General features: G+C 41.0%; 1 protein-coding gene across 1 annotated transcript in view; it reads right to left on the reverse strand.

Moving 5' to 3' along the window:
* DOCK5 (dedicator of cytokinesis 5) overlaps window positions 1–17,968 on the reverse strand; it is a 79,642-nt gene that overhangs the window by 42,997 nt on the left and 18,677 nt on the right. Inside the window, exons 2-12 of the mRNA XM_032204232.1 lie at window positions 16,517–16,600; window positions 11,633–11,673; window positions 10,569–10,624; window positions 9,612–9,708; window positions 5,620–5,768; window positions 4,638–4,773; window positions 4,334–4,491; window positions 3,581–3,662; window positions 2,726–2,855; window positions 1,933–2,005; window positions 289–431 (exon numbers count right to left, since the gene is read on the reverse strand). Coding sequence (XP_032060123.1) covers window positions 289–431; window positions 1,933–2,005; window positions 2,726–2,855; window positions 3,581–3,662; window positions 4,334–4,491; window positions 4,638–4,773; window positions 5,620–5,768; window positions 9,612–9,708; window positions 10,569–10,624; window positions 11,633–11,673; window positions 16,517–16,600 — 1,149 coding nt within the window. The remainder of the gene's footprint in view (window positions 1–288; window positions 432–1,932; window positions 2,006–2,725; window positions 2,856–3,580; window positions 3,663–4,333; window positions 4,492–4,637; window positions 4,774–5,619; window positions 5,769–9,611; window positions 9,709–10,568; window positions 10,625–11,632; window positions 11,674–16,516; window positions 16,601–17,968) is intronic.

Consider the following 17,968-nt stretch of genomic DNA (forward strand, 5'->3'; position numbering starts at 1 on the left):
TTGTATGCACATATTAAAATAAAGTACTAGGTTTGTACCAAGTAAGTCATCAGCTAGAAAGATGATTTTTTTCACCTGAGTAAGAACAGCTCGTTTTTAATCATTTTAACTCCCAGCGTGCTGGGATGGCAGTCATTACAAAGACCATAGGTTTGGCTCAGGGTAGGCAGCAACCTCCAGTAAGCATTGATCTCTGGACTTTCATAAGCCATTTACTTTCCTTTGTAAGCAAGGGGAACCTTTCCCCACACCAGGTTTTCCCATCAGCTTCTCGCCTGACTGCTGTACCTTGCCCTTTATGATTCACTTCCTTTGCAGCGATGACTTTGTTGAAGACAGAAGTGAGGGGCTCATTTTCTCCGATCACATGGGAAGTTATCAGTGGGGACATAATTAGCTGTCGCTGTCTGATGTATGTTTCCATGGCAATCCTGTGAAGAACAACAGACTGGGAAGCAGACATGGAAGCAACATCAAGCATGTGCTCTGCAAGACAAGGGCTGGCCAACACCTGACTAATTTCCAAATATATTTTTTTTTTAAATAAAAGTTTTTCCTTCGCCTGCCTAAACTCAATGGAAATACATCTAAACTCTCAAACGAGGAGCTACGTCGGTGCTAGCTCTGGCTTAGAATAAGTAACCTGGGCCTCCTAAAAGACTCCATGAACAGTTTTATCAGGCTGAAATAGCAGCCTTCAGGACAACCATAAACACAGGCAGCTCCCTTTTGTTCTTCCTTCCATCCACAGGCTGCCTTGCAGAATAAGTCTGGCTGAGTGTCACCATGCAGGAACAGCTCACCATGTCCTTACACAGGGCCCTGTGCTCCCATCGGGTGAAATGAGCCCTGAATTCAGGTGTGTCTCTGAGTTGTCCCTAAGAGATTACGTAGATTAGCTGGTCTTAATTAATATGACTCTAATGATATCATATTGAACCTGTCCCTAATCACAAACACATCTAGTGAGCTTGGATCTAGAACCAGATTTCACTCCTGGTCCAACATCATCAATAATGAATCAAGTATTTCCTCAGACTCCCCACCCCATTAGAGGTGTCCAGATTTGGATCTAAACTCATTAGGAAAAAATCATTAGAAAATAGAGGAAAAAAGAAAAAAAAAAGTAGGAGACTACCATTATTCTGCAAATGAAAAAACATCCTTCTTTGCAGCCTTTCAGGTCCTGAGAGGGTAGGGGAAAAACACACAAAGAAAAAAAAAACGTACAAAATTCTCCCCTGAAAATACCTTGCAACACCATACGGCTACACCAAATGGACTGCTGTATTTAGGCCTGTAACAAGCTGATTCTTCCCAAAGAAGTTTCATTTTAATCACTGCAATGTGCTAAAAAAGTGAGCAATCAGAGAGCAGGCTGAACACACAAGTTCTAGCATTACAGAAACTCAAAAGACAGTGGGGCTAGAATTTCTTTCCCAGACAGAGGGAGAAATCCCGTTCTTATTCTTCTCTGACCCACCTTTACAAGGCAATCTGGAAAGTTACAGGCTGACAATACACTGGGTGCTGCACAGCAGTGACAATGAAGACTGTGTTCCCTGTGTGCTCAGGTGTTACTCAAAATCTTGCATCAGTCTCATAACAGTTTTTAAGGTCACATCCCCAAAACCCCACAACGTTATTTTGCACTGTATTCTTTCTTACTTCAGATGATATGGGTATCTAGCTGCATTGCCAAGACTCCCTACGTAATTCACCCTATCATACAGACATGTAAATCAAGGGGAACAAAAGTGTCAGAGGATTGACAAAAATCTTTTCCTTCAAAAAGCTGACTACTGCCATTAGCTAATCTATTTGTAGAGCCCTTGGTATGCTGCCAGGTTCCATACAAATTCGTCCTTCTCCAAAGGACAGCTTGGCTTAAATGAGCCAGATATGGGATGAACTTTGAAGTCCAGTACTTACTGCTGAAACGGAATAAAATGTTGCTTTTCCTCATCATCCACCTTTCCGTGTATGATATCAGTTATGTCCATCACTGCAACAACACAAATTCAACACACAGTTCTGCCAAGTTGCTAAAGAGATTACAGAGAGCTTTCCCCTATCAGAACGGAAAAAAACAGTTGCTTAGTTTGGTCCAGTGCCACTAATGACAGCAATACAGAAGGCCACTCTCATCGTTAAAACTTTAGCAAGCATCTTTTCATTGATGCAGAAGTCAGCACATGGTAGTGAATGTGAATATTCGTGCTGATAAAAAACACAGGTGGGACTCAGGTATTTCAAGGCAAAAAAATAGATCCAGGTTTCAAATCCTGATTATTGAAACTGTTTTTCCGACTAATCTCAAGCAAGTCTCTTCACAAGAGATCACACGAACTGAACGGGAACTGGATGTCTCATTCACCAAAGCTCCTTTAGGAAAAATCCACTTTTATCCTACTCGTTGTGAGGAGCAAATCCCTCTTTAGCAAAGATCTGAAAAGTCTACTGCACTGAGAGCAGTGTGTTATCTCTTCAGATGGTGACAAACCAAAAAGTGAATGCTGACAGCGTGTCATCTTCATTTACTACTTTAATTGAAAGATCCCAAAGGAGCACCATATACAGCTCAGTATCAGAACCTCCATTCTGGAGAGAGAGATGCTGACACAAAGAGGTTAATAGGCTTTGCTGGTGTACAGCTTACGTTTTTTAGCTCACTGTCCCACCCACTGGACCATATTCTTTTGTCCTGTGACTGAATTTGTCTTACCTGCCACACCAAACGGTCTCCGAAGTCCACACGTATGTTTCTTCCCGTCTTTTAGCTCCATATGTCCCACCCTCACAATCTGACACACCAAGCTGATTTTTGGTCTGATCAGGTCAGAACTGCTTAAATCCTAGAAATCATTTAAAATAAAGTTACATCAATCTGCTTTATGAATGGAGGAGAAAAAGACAGAGGGTAAAAGACTTCTTAGGTTGTACATATGTTTAAAACGAACTCTCCTCTTTTAAAAAAAGGAAAACCAGTTCCCCTTGAGTCCTAGGAAAACAACATGCTAGTGTATCTGCAGTAATTTCCACACAGCAATTCCTAAATATCCCACTACTCTTTGAGTACCCCAGTAACAGTACTGAAAGGACTGTTAACTGCCAGAGCACTACCGAGGACAAGGCAGCTAGTTTGTGCCACTTTGGTTACTTGTCAGAAATTATTCCACTAACAACTTGTGGCAATTAAATTCTAATACAGAAGAGAATCAGCAGAGCAATGAGCTGAAAACCAAAACAATTCTAATCTCAAGCCTGGATTTTCATAACAGTTAGGCTTGGGAAGAGAAGTGCCTAACAGGATTCAGCAGCACTCACTGACAGTGCCATTTCAAAGTAATAGACCTTTACTACTGCTTTGGACTGACACATCACAAAACACTTCTCAGAAGTGTTCCTCTGTGGCTGCCTCTAAGATCTTAAGTGTCCATGAAAAACACCTTGAAATGCCCCATGTGGCTCCTCTCTGCCAGAGGTGGGAAGGAAAGGAAAGGAGGGGAAATGGAAAGAATCCAGAACTCATGTCTGCAGCATGGGGAAGAATTTCCAGGATGTAAATACAGTAACTTACAGTGAAGACTGCTTGAAGGTTATTTAGCTTCTCTATTTCTTTAGGCATCCCATTACTGCCCCAACGAACCAGGTAATTTTCACTACAAATAAAAGAAGCAAAAAAATAAAATAAAAAAATGAAAACCTGACATTCCCGTTATCTGGGAAAAAGCTCAAAAGTGTTTTGATCTTTTAGGAGTGTCTGAAAAGCTCTGCCAAAATATTCTATGCCAACGTGATTCTGAGGTGACTCATTTCACTGAAGCCAGGCATGGAGAGAAGGGGTACTCTCAGTTCCTTCTTCTTTCAACTGTGACCGCATCTCTACACCCGATAACCTCAATGATGGAGACAGAGGGTGCCTGACACCTACATGTTTCCTTGATAAAGTTCTTCATATCTTCCCTGACCAGTACTAAATAAGCAGCTCTTAGGTGTGAAATTGCACTGACTTGACAGCAAATATCATGCCCATACATGACCAAAAGGTACGCGATGAATCCATTGCCTCAAGTCTAGTGAAAACATTAGGAAAATTTAAGAACATAGACAATCTGGGATTTCACTAATGTAACACAGAAATGCCCAGATTTATGAAGGGGAGTGCACGTGCTCAGAACCTTGACTTCTTATCAGAAGTCAAATAATCCCCTTCTGCATCACCACTGAGGCAGCAACCAAAAAAAACTACTCTGCTGGCTCTTCCTTTCTAACTTGCATCGACTTTTTTACAAGCACTAAATTGCTTCTATACATACAAATAGAAGCCTACCTGATGAATTTGGAGAGGTCAGGATCATAGAGGCTCATTAACAGCTCTGCATCTTCTCCAATATTGCAGACAAAATTCTTGAAGTTTACATACAGGCTATACGTGTGGGTTGTGTTGAATATTGGCTGCCCTCGGAGGTCCAAATTCTGTTGCAGGGACTGCAAAGAAGGACAGTGCTCCCATTAAAATCTACATAAAAGAATTCAGTTCTGCTGTAAAAGTAGCACAATATCCTTAAGAGGAATGTACAAATGCAGTGGGTACTAGTTACTTAAGAGGGCAAAGCCAGCACCAAGAGATGTACCTTCTCTTCCTGGATTCTTTCATCAATCCTTTTGGATGCGGTTTCATGGGCCTTGAAGAGAGAGATCGTGCTGGTTTCATCTGGGTCCAAGATGTTCCCATTGTCATCTCGTACAACCAGATCCAAACCTAGGATCCTGAGCAGCATGCAAATCAGAGGACAGAAGTGACATAATATATAGGAAGCAGAGGTGACAGAGCACAAACCACTCACCAAGCTCTAGGCAGCCAATATTAATTGACTCCAGTAATCACATTGCTGGTTTTCCTAGAAATGCTGTTCCCTCATTCCCCCCCTCCACCTGCAGTTCTCCCATTAAGGGAAAAATAATTAGGTAACTTTATGCTAAGATGACATCATCTCTGTTCTCACTTAAGCGTATTTAAAATAAACAGGTAGGTATAACTATAAAGCTTATGGGTTATGGCTGATTATTACTCTTTGCCATAAGCTTTTTTCTTAATTGACTAATTTGACCTGAATGAAGTCTGACAGGTAGATAAATGAGTTCTGGAGACAATCTCTGTACTGTATAAACCAGTGAAAGGTGCAGTTTTGGTGGCCTACAGAATCACATTACTCAGTTGCTGATAAAGCAGTTTAGTTCATTAGCAGTATCCAAATCCTGGCTCCAGATAGCCAGGCACAAATTGTGCTCCATGGGAAATGCCACCCTGTGCCAGCAGTTTTGCAGAATTAAGACAGGTAAGGCTTCCTGCCAAGTTAAAGAGAATGGTGGCATATGAAGAACCAACTGCTACGTGCCCACCTGCCAGGTTAGCCATGTTCTGATGGGAACTGAAGGCTGTAATTATCCCTTTTCCAAGAGAAAACGGAGAGCCTGATTCAGTGTTCTCCTCGTGTGGTTATTTACACCATTTTGTATTAATAAACATCTGCATCCATTCTCATAACACAGTTCCAGAGCTTTCAGTGGGATGTGGAATTCTCTCCTACCCCTGGGACAGTGTTCGTAGTTTACCTGTTACCGTAGTCAATTTTAGCAGTGACTTTCTTCTTGAGTTCAGCCAGTTCATCTTTGGGAAGAGTCCCAGACAGGATCTGCGACCTCCATTCTATCAGACTGTAAGTCATTTGCTGGACATGACGGAACTGCGTTGTCTTGTTATCCTACAGAAAACAAGGGACAATCTCAAGTTAGTGAAAGCCTGAAAACTATGTAAGCTTCCCAGTAAGCTTCCTGAAAGGTACTCAACGGCATCTACCGTACAAGTTGCATTTAACTAAAAATATCTGAGAAAAGAGGCACCATATGACAAGACAAGATTAGGCCATGGAGAAAATTCTCCGGCACTTTGCACTGCCAAGGTTTAACTGTCTTAAGATTTAGGGTCTGCCACTTAGAATGTGTGATGTTGTGTGATGTTTTTTATGCATGTCCTGTTTGTTTTGCTTGTTTAGATGGTAAAACTCTTTAAAGCAAACACTTCATTTGCTTTTAAAAGTCTAAAGGTGATATCAAAACGTAACTACTTATGACACTGAAGTCCACATAAGCTTTTTCCTCACACCTATCCCTCCTGCAGCTCTTACCAGCCAAAGTAATTCTTCAACCTATTTGGTACACATGAAAAAGAGCTCATCACCAAAATACAACGCTAACACGATGAAAAACTTGACTCACTGAAATTCTGCCTCCACCACTGTTTACAGTGTTAGCAACTATGTTGTAAAACCAGAATGCTAAGGGAGCTGAGTCCATGGATGCATTTTCATGGCTGCCTGCCTGCCAGTATGCATATAATATTTCAAGGTCCACACTCTACCTGATGGTAACTCACACCTGGATTGCCACGTCCATGCCTGACCTCCAGAGAGGAGTTCATGGAAATCAGAGCAGCTCTGTGGAAACGCAATCATCTCCCCGGCTGGTGCCTATCAGTAAATAAGGCTGAAGCTTGTCTGCTCTTCAGAGCACTCGTTTTTGTTTATATTTGCATAGACCTTAGTGCAATCCAGGCCTGACTCACTCCGTGCTCTCAAGCACTAACCCAGGCAAAATGGTAACAGAGACTCCTGAAAGTTCATTTTATCAGTCCAACAGGAGCTGTTTAGAACCCACCACGCCAGGAATCATCCAAACATGCAATTAAAAGATAACGTGGCTGAAGGAGGCTTCCCAGACACCATCTGCCTCGTCTACCCCAGTCCTCGCTCTGTTCTGCTGCGGTCACTGCATTTTCATCTTTTGCTATGGACTCAGCATCTGTAATTACAAGGCACTGACTGAGCAGGACATCAAAACCTGCTTTGTTAAAGAGCTTCCTCCTCCCGTTTCTACTGTTATCATCTCTAATTAAATATTTTTTATACTCTTAACTGGTGCCACCCTAATAAAATTAGTCATACCTGTACACCTCTTTCACAGAGCCCCAGATTCCAAGGCTGACACTGCAATTCAGAAGTGGATTAGCTATGCAGTAAGCCACCATACTTGCAGCAGTACATGCTTAGGTAAGTAAGTAAGCCCTTAAAAGTGTCAGCTGTAAGTCTGAAGAAGGAATTCAGGCCTCATTCCTTTTTTTCCTTTGCATGGTTAGCCAGTTACTACAACTGTCTTACGTTGAGAGTCAAGTGCAGTTCATTTCCAGAGGGAAAGTGCCATAGCTTTGATCAACTGGGACACAGTGTATGGCTCTGCAGCTCCAAAATGATCTTTTTTTTTTTTTTTGACTACATCTCACCCAACAGCTAGTGGGAATTGGTCGACTGCGTATTGCTGCTTCATCCAGTTGGCAGCTGACTGGTGTCACTTGGCTGTATCAGGGCTGTTAATGTTTAACCACGAGCCCCAACTGCTCCCACACGGCAGAACAAGAGGCTCACCTCAGTTATTGCCCCGTTCTGGGCCCTGCAAAGAACAGGAATGATAAAAACTACTCATGCTTGAGAATATCAATGTAAAGGGAACTATAAATAGCCACCTTCCTTCAGTTTGGACCCATGTCAAGGGGCTGGCGGAAGCTAGACGAGCCTATAGTTGATACAAGGCAGATAGTGCTGACATTTTTGGTAAACAAAGGCAAAAATAAGTGTACTCTTAACCTGCGTTAAAAAGGGAAGAAAACTTGGGTTAGCTTTCAGGGAAATTCAGAGCATATCTTAATTTGGCACGAGCTAACCCTGAGTTATCTCTGCACCTGTTTACATTAGCTAACTCCCATTAACCAGCCCAAGTTAAAAACCCCTGCTCATTTTCGTATTTATTTTGCAGTGGAGATATACCCATTGGTACAATGTCTGCTGAAAAGCACAGAAATTAAAGTGGAATGAAATGCTGCCAAATAAAGAAATCCTCTGTATTCCCTTTCTCTCAAATATCTCCTTCCTCCTTTGTTATTTTTTTCTTTTAATACATACTGCAGGGGGAAAATAAAATAAACTCAAATCCATTTCAAACCACAACATTTTCCAGGACTATTTTAAGAGTTATGTTGGTTAAGCACAGGAACATGAAAGACTTTTGCTCTTAAAAAAAAAAAACACAGATTCTGAGGCTATGATCTTAAAATTATTCAGCAAGGAAAAAAGTCAGGAATAAAACTCTCTTTTCACACAGCAATAACGTCACATACGGTTTCTCATTAAGTTAAGAGGGTGGAACAAATTTTTGTGGTTTCGTGGCTCACAAACAAAACGTATTTGTGGCCCCATGAAATTTTCAATAGCAAAACTTGCTCTGGATAAACTGAATTGTTAGAGCTAATTTAAAACAATTCTCTCAGCTTAATTAAAGTCTCAGGGCACATACTACTCCGCAGGCTGAACACATTACTGACCAAAGAGAAATCGCTTGGCTCTTCTTAACATGCATTAATAATCACCGTTAAAAGAAGGCAGTTCTTTGTGAACTCCAGCTGTGCTTCTTTGAGCAAGAACTTCACCAACTTTAGCAAAACTACTGAATCTGTGCATTACCTTGAGCTGATTTTTCTGTAGTAACTTTGTTGAGTTTCTTTGTCATTCTCTCTACTGAGAATGCCACATATTATGGGACCTTGGTAGGTCAAATGTCCTACCAGCACCCACAGCCCTAGCTCTCTTCCTCTCCTTTGCCTACCTGACCTGTACGTGCACTCAGGGGTGAGGCTCAGGCATTCCATTAAATATCTACACGATGTCCAGAAACACGGGGTTCACCCTTGCTAAGCGTTTTGTTAAAGCTTTATGGTTTCTCGCACAACTTCACTGAGATCTCCTGCTCTCACACAGGAGGGATGCAAAGCAGGAAGCCTCACCGTACAGCAAACTGTGAGTCACACTCACAACCCCGACCAGCTGACACAATGCTGAGTGTGACTTGTGGCAGCTGATGCTGAGAGTCAAGTCTTCAGCAGTGCTCTATCATCACAAATTATTCAAGTACAGCGAACACTTTGTGGCACAGGCTAAACTGCCACTCTGTCTGTGCTTGCACATTTGTTTAGAGGAGAGCTGAACTTTTTTAGCCCCTTGTAAGGTCAGTTTTACAAGAATAAGAGGTTTTCAATTCTGCATCAGGTTCTATTTAGAGATCTTAAAGTGCTCTGGAAAAGGCCCAGTCTTATCTCATCTGACATCATTTAATATTTTGTTCATTTTATTTGCCAGACAACTGAAACAAAACAAAACAAAAAATTACAGGACAGAGTACAACAAAGCATGAGACAGTTATCTTCTTAATAACTGAAGATAATTCTGCTTCTACATACGCTCGACTGCTGCCGAATCCCCCCGCCCCAACAACGTGGGGTTTGAAACACAGCAGCTCTAAGTCTCTTATCAGCATAGCTGGACTCTGGAAACTCCCATTCTTAACAAGCCTTACTGCTTGCCATGTACACACAAATTTCTGGCTGCACAGAAGGAAATAAGAGCCTTTGAAAGACTTCCACACTGTTTGCATTTCAACCTGAATGAAGTAGCCCTTCTCTCACTTCTTTTGCTAAATACCAACCACCGAAGCAAGCTTACCACATAGAGCTTGTGCCAGATAACTGCCCATTCCCTCAGGGTGGAAGTCAGCTCTTGCCCAAGGGGCAGTTCACCTGGAATCACTGTTTCATGTTGTCTAAAGAAAAAAGGAGAAAATAGAAAAAGGGCATTATACTCAAGATCAAAACCCAGTAGTAAAACCTCCTTTTGTCATAAATATGTAAATAGAAGTTAAGAGCAGCCTAGATTTTCATACAATTCACTCACGATACCATGATTTTTATGTTGTTCAATTGGTTCTCCAACCCATACATCCACATTTTTACCCATTTTTAATGCAAACTTTAACATGCAAATATAATTTTAATGCAAAAATGTTTCAAGTTTTTTTCTGCCTTGTTCTTCTCAGTGGATCCATTCCAGAAACACAATGCTAAATGAATGAAAAATAAGTTTTGAATATTCATCCCCCTCCAAGGCTAACTCAGCTACAGTTATTTAATGAAAAAAAAAAGTACTTTCTAAAGTCTCTTTCTATTGCAAGTCTTTCTATTTTCCCCTCACACCATAATGATCACAGAATCCACTGCAACAATCAAATGAGGAATCATTTCCTAAAACGTTTTCCAAGGCAGGAAGGAATCCACACTCCTGCTGGCTACTTGGCTGTGACCAGCAATGTGTTATGATTCACAGGATTCCCCAGAGGATCTCAACGTAACTTGACCGACCTGCCTTGCTACTAACTTGTCTAGCAGACCTTTCTTATTTTTACAAGTACTATTTCTCTTACATCTATGCCTACAACTGTTTTGGGATGTACAAAGGAGAAGTTATGCAGCTCCAGAAGTCCAGCACAGGTGTTATCTCGTGCTGTACACACAGACCAGAAGCACTCACTACAATAATCACAAAGTTTTTTGTTTGTCTTTAAATGAAACGGATTCCATCATTGGTTTTGCTACCAACGAAACATCTCAAGAAGATCAAACCTACCCTCGGTCCTTCACGGTTGCCTCTTTTAAATGGATATATGTTTCTGGGAAAATGCCCTAAAATAAATAAACAGAATGAGTAAATAAATAAATCACACTAGAGCATATGACATGACAAAAACGCATTCAACAAAAAGCAGGAGAAGGAGGGTAAGAGCATGATCAGCAGCACAGTGGCTGTGACTGACGTTACTGTTTACCCACAACAGAAGTGTGTTTGGTCAGCCAGTAAGTGTATCTCAGAAAAACAAAGTAAGGAGAGTCAGGTTGCATGTTTGAACACTGTATTTGATGTTACTACATCTCAGAACTGAAATTCTTGCTTCACTGTAATGACACTCACCTTCCTATACAAAACAGTGTAAAATCTTGCAAACTATCAGTCATACACCCTTGCTACAAAACATTTCTGGAGTCATTTGTTAAGATGCTGTGGACCCACGGTTCTCTAGAAAAGCTCACAACACATAACAGCATTTGTAGGAATTCACCAGTCCCAACTATGTATTATTTAGGAGCAACAACCCTTCTAGGAATGCTACAATCTTTTTCTATTTTCATCCCCCTTTAGGCCTGAAAAATAGAGCTCGTGAAGGATGTTACCACATGAGAGGTGGCAGGATTCCTATGGGAAACCAGATTTCCATGGAGTTTTCAGACTGGTTTCACAAACCTCAGAAGGCCTGGCTGAGATCCACGCATGCATAATTTTTGGAATATTTTCCAAGTCAAATCAAAGCCCTAACCTCACCACTATATATAACTAATGTTGGATGTGTACAGGTCCAAGGCCCTAATAATAAGGCAATAAACTAGTGTATGCAGATATACAACAGGCAATTCCCCTAGTTCAAATGGCATTACGCGTGCCTACATTGGAGAAGTACCTCATTAATGGTTCTGCAATGTTTAGCTCAAGGGCGTTTATTTCTATCACTAAGGAAAAGGACATATTGATCTGCATAGGATTAAGACAAGAGATACAGCGGGAGCATAGCCAAATTCCAGCACTGCATGGGGTCTGGCAAGGTGTGAAATAAAAATTAGTGAGAAGTGAGGTCATACCTTCTTAGATTTGTTTCGGAGTGTGTATCCTCGGTACCAGCCTGTCAAAGAGAAACAGAAGTTTTTTTTTTCCTCTCTACATGAAATTAAGTACACATTGTCATTCCCACCACAATCCTACAGCATAAATCTGTTGATCTCGTTCATTTGGGTTACACTGATAGGGCTGAATACCAAAATCAGGCTGTCCCATGCTACATGGTAAGAGTGACAATCCTTGTTCCATAAAGCTCACAAATTATCTGCACAGCACAAGAATAACTGCTCAGATCATCTGACAGATAAGCACAGAGGCAAATACAGGCATGCACACACAACTACTGGCCCAAGATCATATAGTGTGTATATGGCAAAGAGAAGTACATTCAAGAATGCCAAGTCCTACTCCACTTCACCCCTTTTAAAGTCTTCTATGAAGTTCGTTTTCACCCAAATCATCACAAAGATTGTGCTTGAGCTTCACATTATTTAGGTTCTTTAGACTGAGTCATAGAAAAAGAAAGCCTTCCTTCAAAGGAAAACTGAAAGAGAATGTTCTGTTAGATAAAGGAAAAAGAAATCTGCTTGCCCTGGTACAGACATCGCTAGATCTCGTCAAAATAATATCAAGAAGCAAAGTATAAAATGCAAGGCCTGCACTGTGACCCCCCAGACTCAGAAGCACATGCCTCTTTCAGAGTACATGACTCTTCAGCACCTGGGGTTAAACCAGTATTGTGATTTCAAAGCCTGTGAAATGTGTGTGAAAGAACGGCTGTATTTCCTTCTCCTGCCCTCAAGCAAGCCCTGCTTAATGAGTAGACAGAAGAGAAGCATTTCTGTGAGAAAGTCGCTTGGCTCTTCTTCCGCTGTCTCCAAGCTGTAGGAGGCAAAGGGCTTTTTCCTCTCCACCCTCACTTTCGTCATTTGTCTAGGCTGTGTCAGAGCCATGCGTGATCAAGGACTCTTGCCTCTGGGTGCCTGTTCCTTGCCCTCTCCAACAGTCTCCAATCACCTTCAGTCCTCTTGAAGTTAATGTTCTGGAAATAACAACACTAAACATTTCAGAAGGATCTGTTCCATTTTAAATGCTGACGTGCAGCCAGGAAGGTGCCTTGTGCTGCTCTGGGGTAGGATGCAGACCTGCACTGATTCAGCTCCTACAAACACTCTTCCAAAGGTCTCTGCAACCACAGGTCTTGGTCAACCACGCTCCCAGAGCACCACTTTTTGACTCCTCACCTGAAGGTCCTTGCATGAAAACAATGACCCTACTTCTCTGCAAACATGCAGGAAATATCATGGTCCACAGTGCATGGATGGTGTTCAGAGCTATCAAGCAGACAACATTACTGATGCAAGATGATTATGCTCTGACTGGCAGAGGGAGCATCAAGAAGGCAAAGGGACTGAAGACAATAATCAGGCAGAAAATAGAGGAAGGAAGGGCTCTATTTATTTATTTTTAATAACAACATTTCTGTATTTCAGCCACGAAGGTTGCATGAAGAGCCATGGATCTGAGAGCTCTCACCCACAAATTACAATTTAGGAGGGTGTTGATTTTTGTTTTTTAAAAACACACATTTAGCCCCCTTCTCTAGCAATGATGCGATGATGAGTCAATCATAATCCCCAATATTCCAGCAGTAAATCAGGAGGGAAGAAGAAATTCCTTTCCTTCCACGGGATGAAGGTTATACATTGATCATGTACCAATGGGTAACGTACTGAATTAGGGATGAGAAGAATTAGATTCTATTTTTAGCTATGTGGTAATTAATTGAATGGTATAGTACGAGTTGTTTAGGGTGTGACACAAAGCTGACAGAATTTAACACAAATCTTTGCCCAGTGATTTCAATTCCACTTGACACAGTTCCTCAGCCCTCTTATATCAACGCTTCCCCGTCTGAAATGGCCTCCTGCCATTAACCATATTCCTGTAAAATATTTTACGATCACTGCATAAGAAGCATGTTGTGTATAATTCTGCAAAACTCTTTCAGCAAACACTTCATGCATTTTTGTCAGAATTCTGCTCCAACTTTCAGTAATCTTCTCCTTCATTTTAAAAAGAACAGAAGCATTTGGCACTGGCCAACTGGCTGATTTCTTCTTTAAAGAAAAACACCTGCCTGTAACTTCAGAGGAACGACTGACTATTTAAGAGTTTCTCTCAACTATTTTCTCTAAGCAGAGATGTGCTAAAAGGAGAAAAACTTCTCAGTTGAAGATTGCATTGCAAATTTCAGCTACTACAACAGTCTCTTAAGCTGAAGTCTCACTGAAAAAGCAAGGATAGCAGACTAACTCTTGCAACAAAACACCATAAAGACTTTTTGTTGTTGTTTTAAAAGGAACACAGGTCCTTAATTTTACCTTTCATTAAATCTTTTTATGCAACATGTAGAAAAACACAAAAACCAAATGGAAAAAAGCACAACAGGAAATATGAATAAAAGCATTCAAATTAAAGTAGTTTAGACAACTACAAGTTACACCCAGTGATGCAGTTACAGAGACTGCCCCAGCTCACGTGCTTAACCACAAGGTCTTTGATCCTTTCCCATGGTACTGTCCCATCTCTCAGGGCCACAACGTACACCACTGCACTGTACTGAAATAAGGCAAGGGATGGCCTCATTTACTTGCAGCAGTCAGAGGAATTATAAAGACTCAAACTAGGAACAAATTCAATGCAAACTTATTTGCATCGGGAGAAGAATCTGGTCTGAATCCCAGTGTGTGGGCACGCATTCCTTCTATCCACAATGTGGCCATTTCCCACAGCTTGCAAAAAATAATAACACATATTGCAGATTAGAGATGATTCCCCTGAACAGAAACGTATCCTCCCCAGCTCACCACTCAAGGACAGGTCCCCAGAGAGAGAACGTAAAGCCTGCACTGAAGAACTCTTCAAAATTCTGAAGGCAGCAAATTTCCTTTAGCTCTTGGATTTTGCAGCACATGCCCAATTTTGCCAATATTTGGCAAACAACTGGATAAGTGGCATTTATCTTACTATCGAGTGGAAAAAGTCCTTCTGTACAAAGACCTCATGCCCTTCAGCAATCAGACAGCCAACCAGAGAAAGAAGGGAAAAATTAGCTTGCTTTGCAGTTTACAAATATGAAGAGTATCAAGACCAAGACACCTAGGTACAAGTATTTTTGTTTTAAAGGAAGGTAAGTCTAAGAAAATTGATATCCTCCACAACGTCATACGTAATAAATATACTGTGCTGTTTCAAAGCCCACTTGAAGCCCAAGTAAGACATTGCAAGAATCAGAGTTTTAAGGTTAATTATATTCATGGGAAACAAGACTAGACCCACAGCAGTTACCATCTCAGAGACATCTACACCTTTTCCTTCGGATTCACAAATGTCTGACCCAAATTTTTGGCTTGTATTTCCAGGAAAACATCTTAGCTGTGCTGCGGTAATTCCTAGGTCCTCAGTCACAAGCCAGGGTGCACACTGATGGCTCAGTATATGAAAACAAGCAAAATGCATTAGCTTTCCCAAACAACTGACAAATCAGTCCTCTCAGGCTGAAGTTCCAAAGTGAGACATTTCAGGTAATAAAAGGAATGCCACTGGGGTATTCATTTTGTGTTCTTGGCTGTCAATCTGGTACAAACAGCTGACTGCTACCAGTGAGTAGGAATGAACAAAAAACTTGCTGTGAAAAAACATAAAACACTCCAACATTTTGGAATTTATGCAATGCATGCTCTTCATAAAGACAGTTTTTATCACTGACAAAAGCAGCTCATTAATTAGTTGTATTACACACTAATCCCCCCCTCCAAAAAAAAGAAAAAATAAAAAAAACCACAACACTCCCCGCTATCGCACACATCAGTGTGAAAACACACATCAGCAACATAATCTGCTTTGACATGTAGGAACCGGCTGGCTGTTTCCAGTGTCAAGGCCAAAGAGGAATGGAAAGAGAACAATTGGCTAAGAACAAACTGCTAAACAAGCAGCGTGCTGTTCCCAGCAGAGATACTGAAGAGACTGTACACCGAGTCTCTTTCAAACTGATGCTGCTTCTGAAAATGATTGCATTTATATTTTGGAAAGAGCATTTACGCTTTGGAAGAGTGTAGACACAACCTTCCAACTGAACTAGGGATAGGTAGGTGCAATCTTTAAAATAATTGCACGGCTGTGCTCCATTCCCGATATTGAAATCCTCATTAAACAGTCTAGTTTAATAAGTAGGTAGGAAACACGAGCACGTATCGTTTTCATCTTGGGTAAAGAAGTAATTTTGATATTTTACATTAAGGTACGTGTTATGAAAATCTTTACTGGAAAGTATTAGGAGAGACAGCCTAAAAAGCACACAGAAGCTCCATCACTGGTATCTTTTAAAAGCATATAATGCCAGTTCTTGATATTACTGCTTAAACCAGCATTACTTTTAAACAATTAGACCTGCCCCCTCCTTTTCTTTCAACCACAGCCTCCGTTGTCTCAGATCAAAGAACTAATTCAGGCTAAAAGCTTTTTTTTTTTTTTTCCCTCCCATCTGGATCAGTTCATTACTTGGCCTGGCATGAGGTTTATGTATGGTGTAAAAACAAGAATGAAAAGCCAGAAGTAAAAGTGTTTCTTTCTATAGCAGTGATGCTTTGAGTTGTCAGTAAAATCTTACCTTGACAAACCTTTGCTAGGAACAGCATAGAAGTGACTGCTGCTTCACATATTTTTATACTCTTTAAAAAAAATCAGGTGCATGCAGCAAGCACGACATAGTAAGCTTTAGTCATGGAAAACTTAATCAGAAATTGAAAATCTAAATATGAAGCTTACACTTAAAATATCTTGCTTTGTTTTATTTACTTTCAAACACTACTGCAAATTACTTGAAGTGATCTGCAACCTACCTTCATACATCTCCAAAATGTGAACCGTATCACCAACTTGCAAGGAGAGCTCCACATCTTGGACAGCATCATAATTGTAGATTGCTAGGAAAGAGGGAGAGGGAAAGAGAGAGAGTTAAACAATCAGAAAAGCTGTGAGCTAATCAGATTTTGAAATCTAGTAACACATCACCTGCCAGAGGCAGAATATGATTTTGGAAAAATATGATAAAGTTACTTTTTCAGAGTGTCATTTGCAAGATAGCTTAGTATGGAGCATATCTATTTCCAGATTGCACCATCAGTTCCTGCAAGGAAGACACATTATTCTCAGCAGCCAAAGTTATTCTTTCACCTCTGTGAACACAGATCCATGACACCAGATGAAGAAGCTGCAACTTCACATTTTACTGACAGCCTGCCCGGCAAAGGTCACTACTACCCCAGGCAGAGAATCAATTAGATAATTGCCTTTTTTATTAGTGCTTCATGAGGCTAACTACACCATAGCATTCACAGGAACATGCAAAACAGTATCAGTCGTCTGCCGTAATGCCACTATTCTGTACCAAGTGCCTCGGACTGTTTGCTAATGAAGGCTCTTCCCAGCCACCAACCAAATTTAGCACGAAAACTTGAGATTCTCCGCAAATTTAATCCCTAAAGCTAATCTGAACGCTTATCGGATTTCCAGTTGGAATAGGATTAAGTCCAGAAGCCCACACTTGTAAACTGCCTGGTCTCTGCAACTTTCCTGGGGTGCAGAGCCCTCCTCAGAGCTGCCTGGCAAGATGAGAAAGCTCCCTTTGAATTTGCTTTCAAAACAATTCAAGTAAAAAGCTGCCTCAAGCAGCCAGGAAAATGCTTTGCTATGGTTCAATTAATTGATAAATCAAAGTCAGAATAGAGCAATCCTTTACCGAAATGAGATGACCTTAGTTAGTTGGTTAGCACTGGTGTAAGTAGGGATGATAAAATCCACATCTTAAATATAGCAGTGTGACCTTCTCATATAGAAATATCGTATTTACATCTCTAAAAAGCATTTTCCCAAGAAAATGTATTAGTGAAGCAAGCACAATGTTTATAAGGCAAATAAATCAGGCACGCTTTTTCAGAGGGCTTTGGGAAAATTCCTCAGCCTTCAGCGGGTTTGTATTTGAAGAACACTCTGAAAATTAAATATAAAAACTCCAGCTCCTGTGTCAGGAAATTCGCATCAAATGCCTATCGTTTCCGCAAGATGAGGTATATCGCCTCCTGGCAAGGATCCAGGGCAAACAAATGACTGTGGCTTACCACACCGGAAATTATCTCAAATATACTAACTTTCTTTAAAATATCGTAACTATAAATAATCCAGCAGAGGCTGGCAGGCTGTGTCAGTTCACTGCAATATCTGCAGGAACCCCTGATCGCTAACAGGCACTTATTTTTTTAAGCTGCAGGGGCAGTGCATGTCCGCCGTGGCCC

Source organism: Aythya fuligula, chromosome 27, assembly GCF_009819795.1.
Source record: "Aythya fuligula isolate bAytFul2 chromosome 27, bAytFul2.pri, whole genome shotgun sequence".
In the NCBI taxonomy this organism is placed as follows: domain Eukaryota; kingdom Metazoa; phylum Chordata; class Aves; order Anseriformes; family Anatidae; genus Aythya; species Aythya fuligula.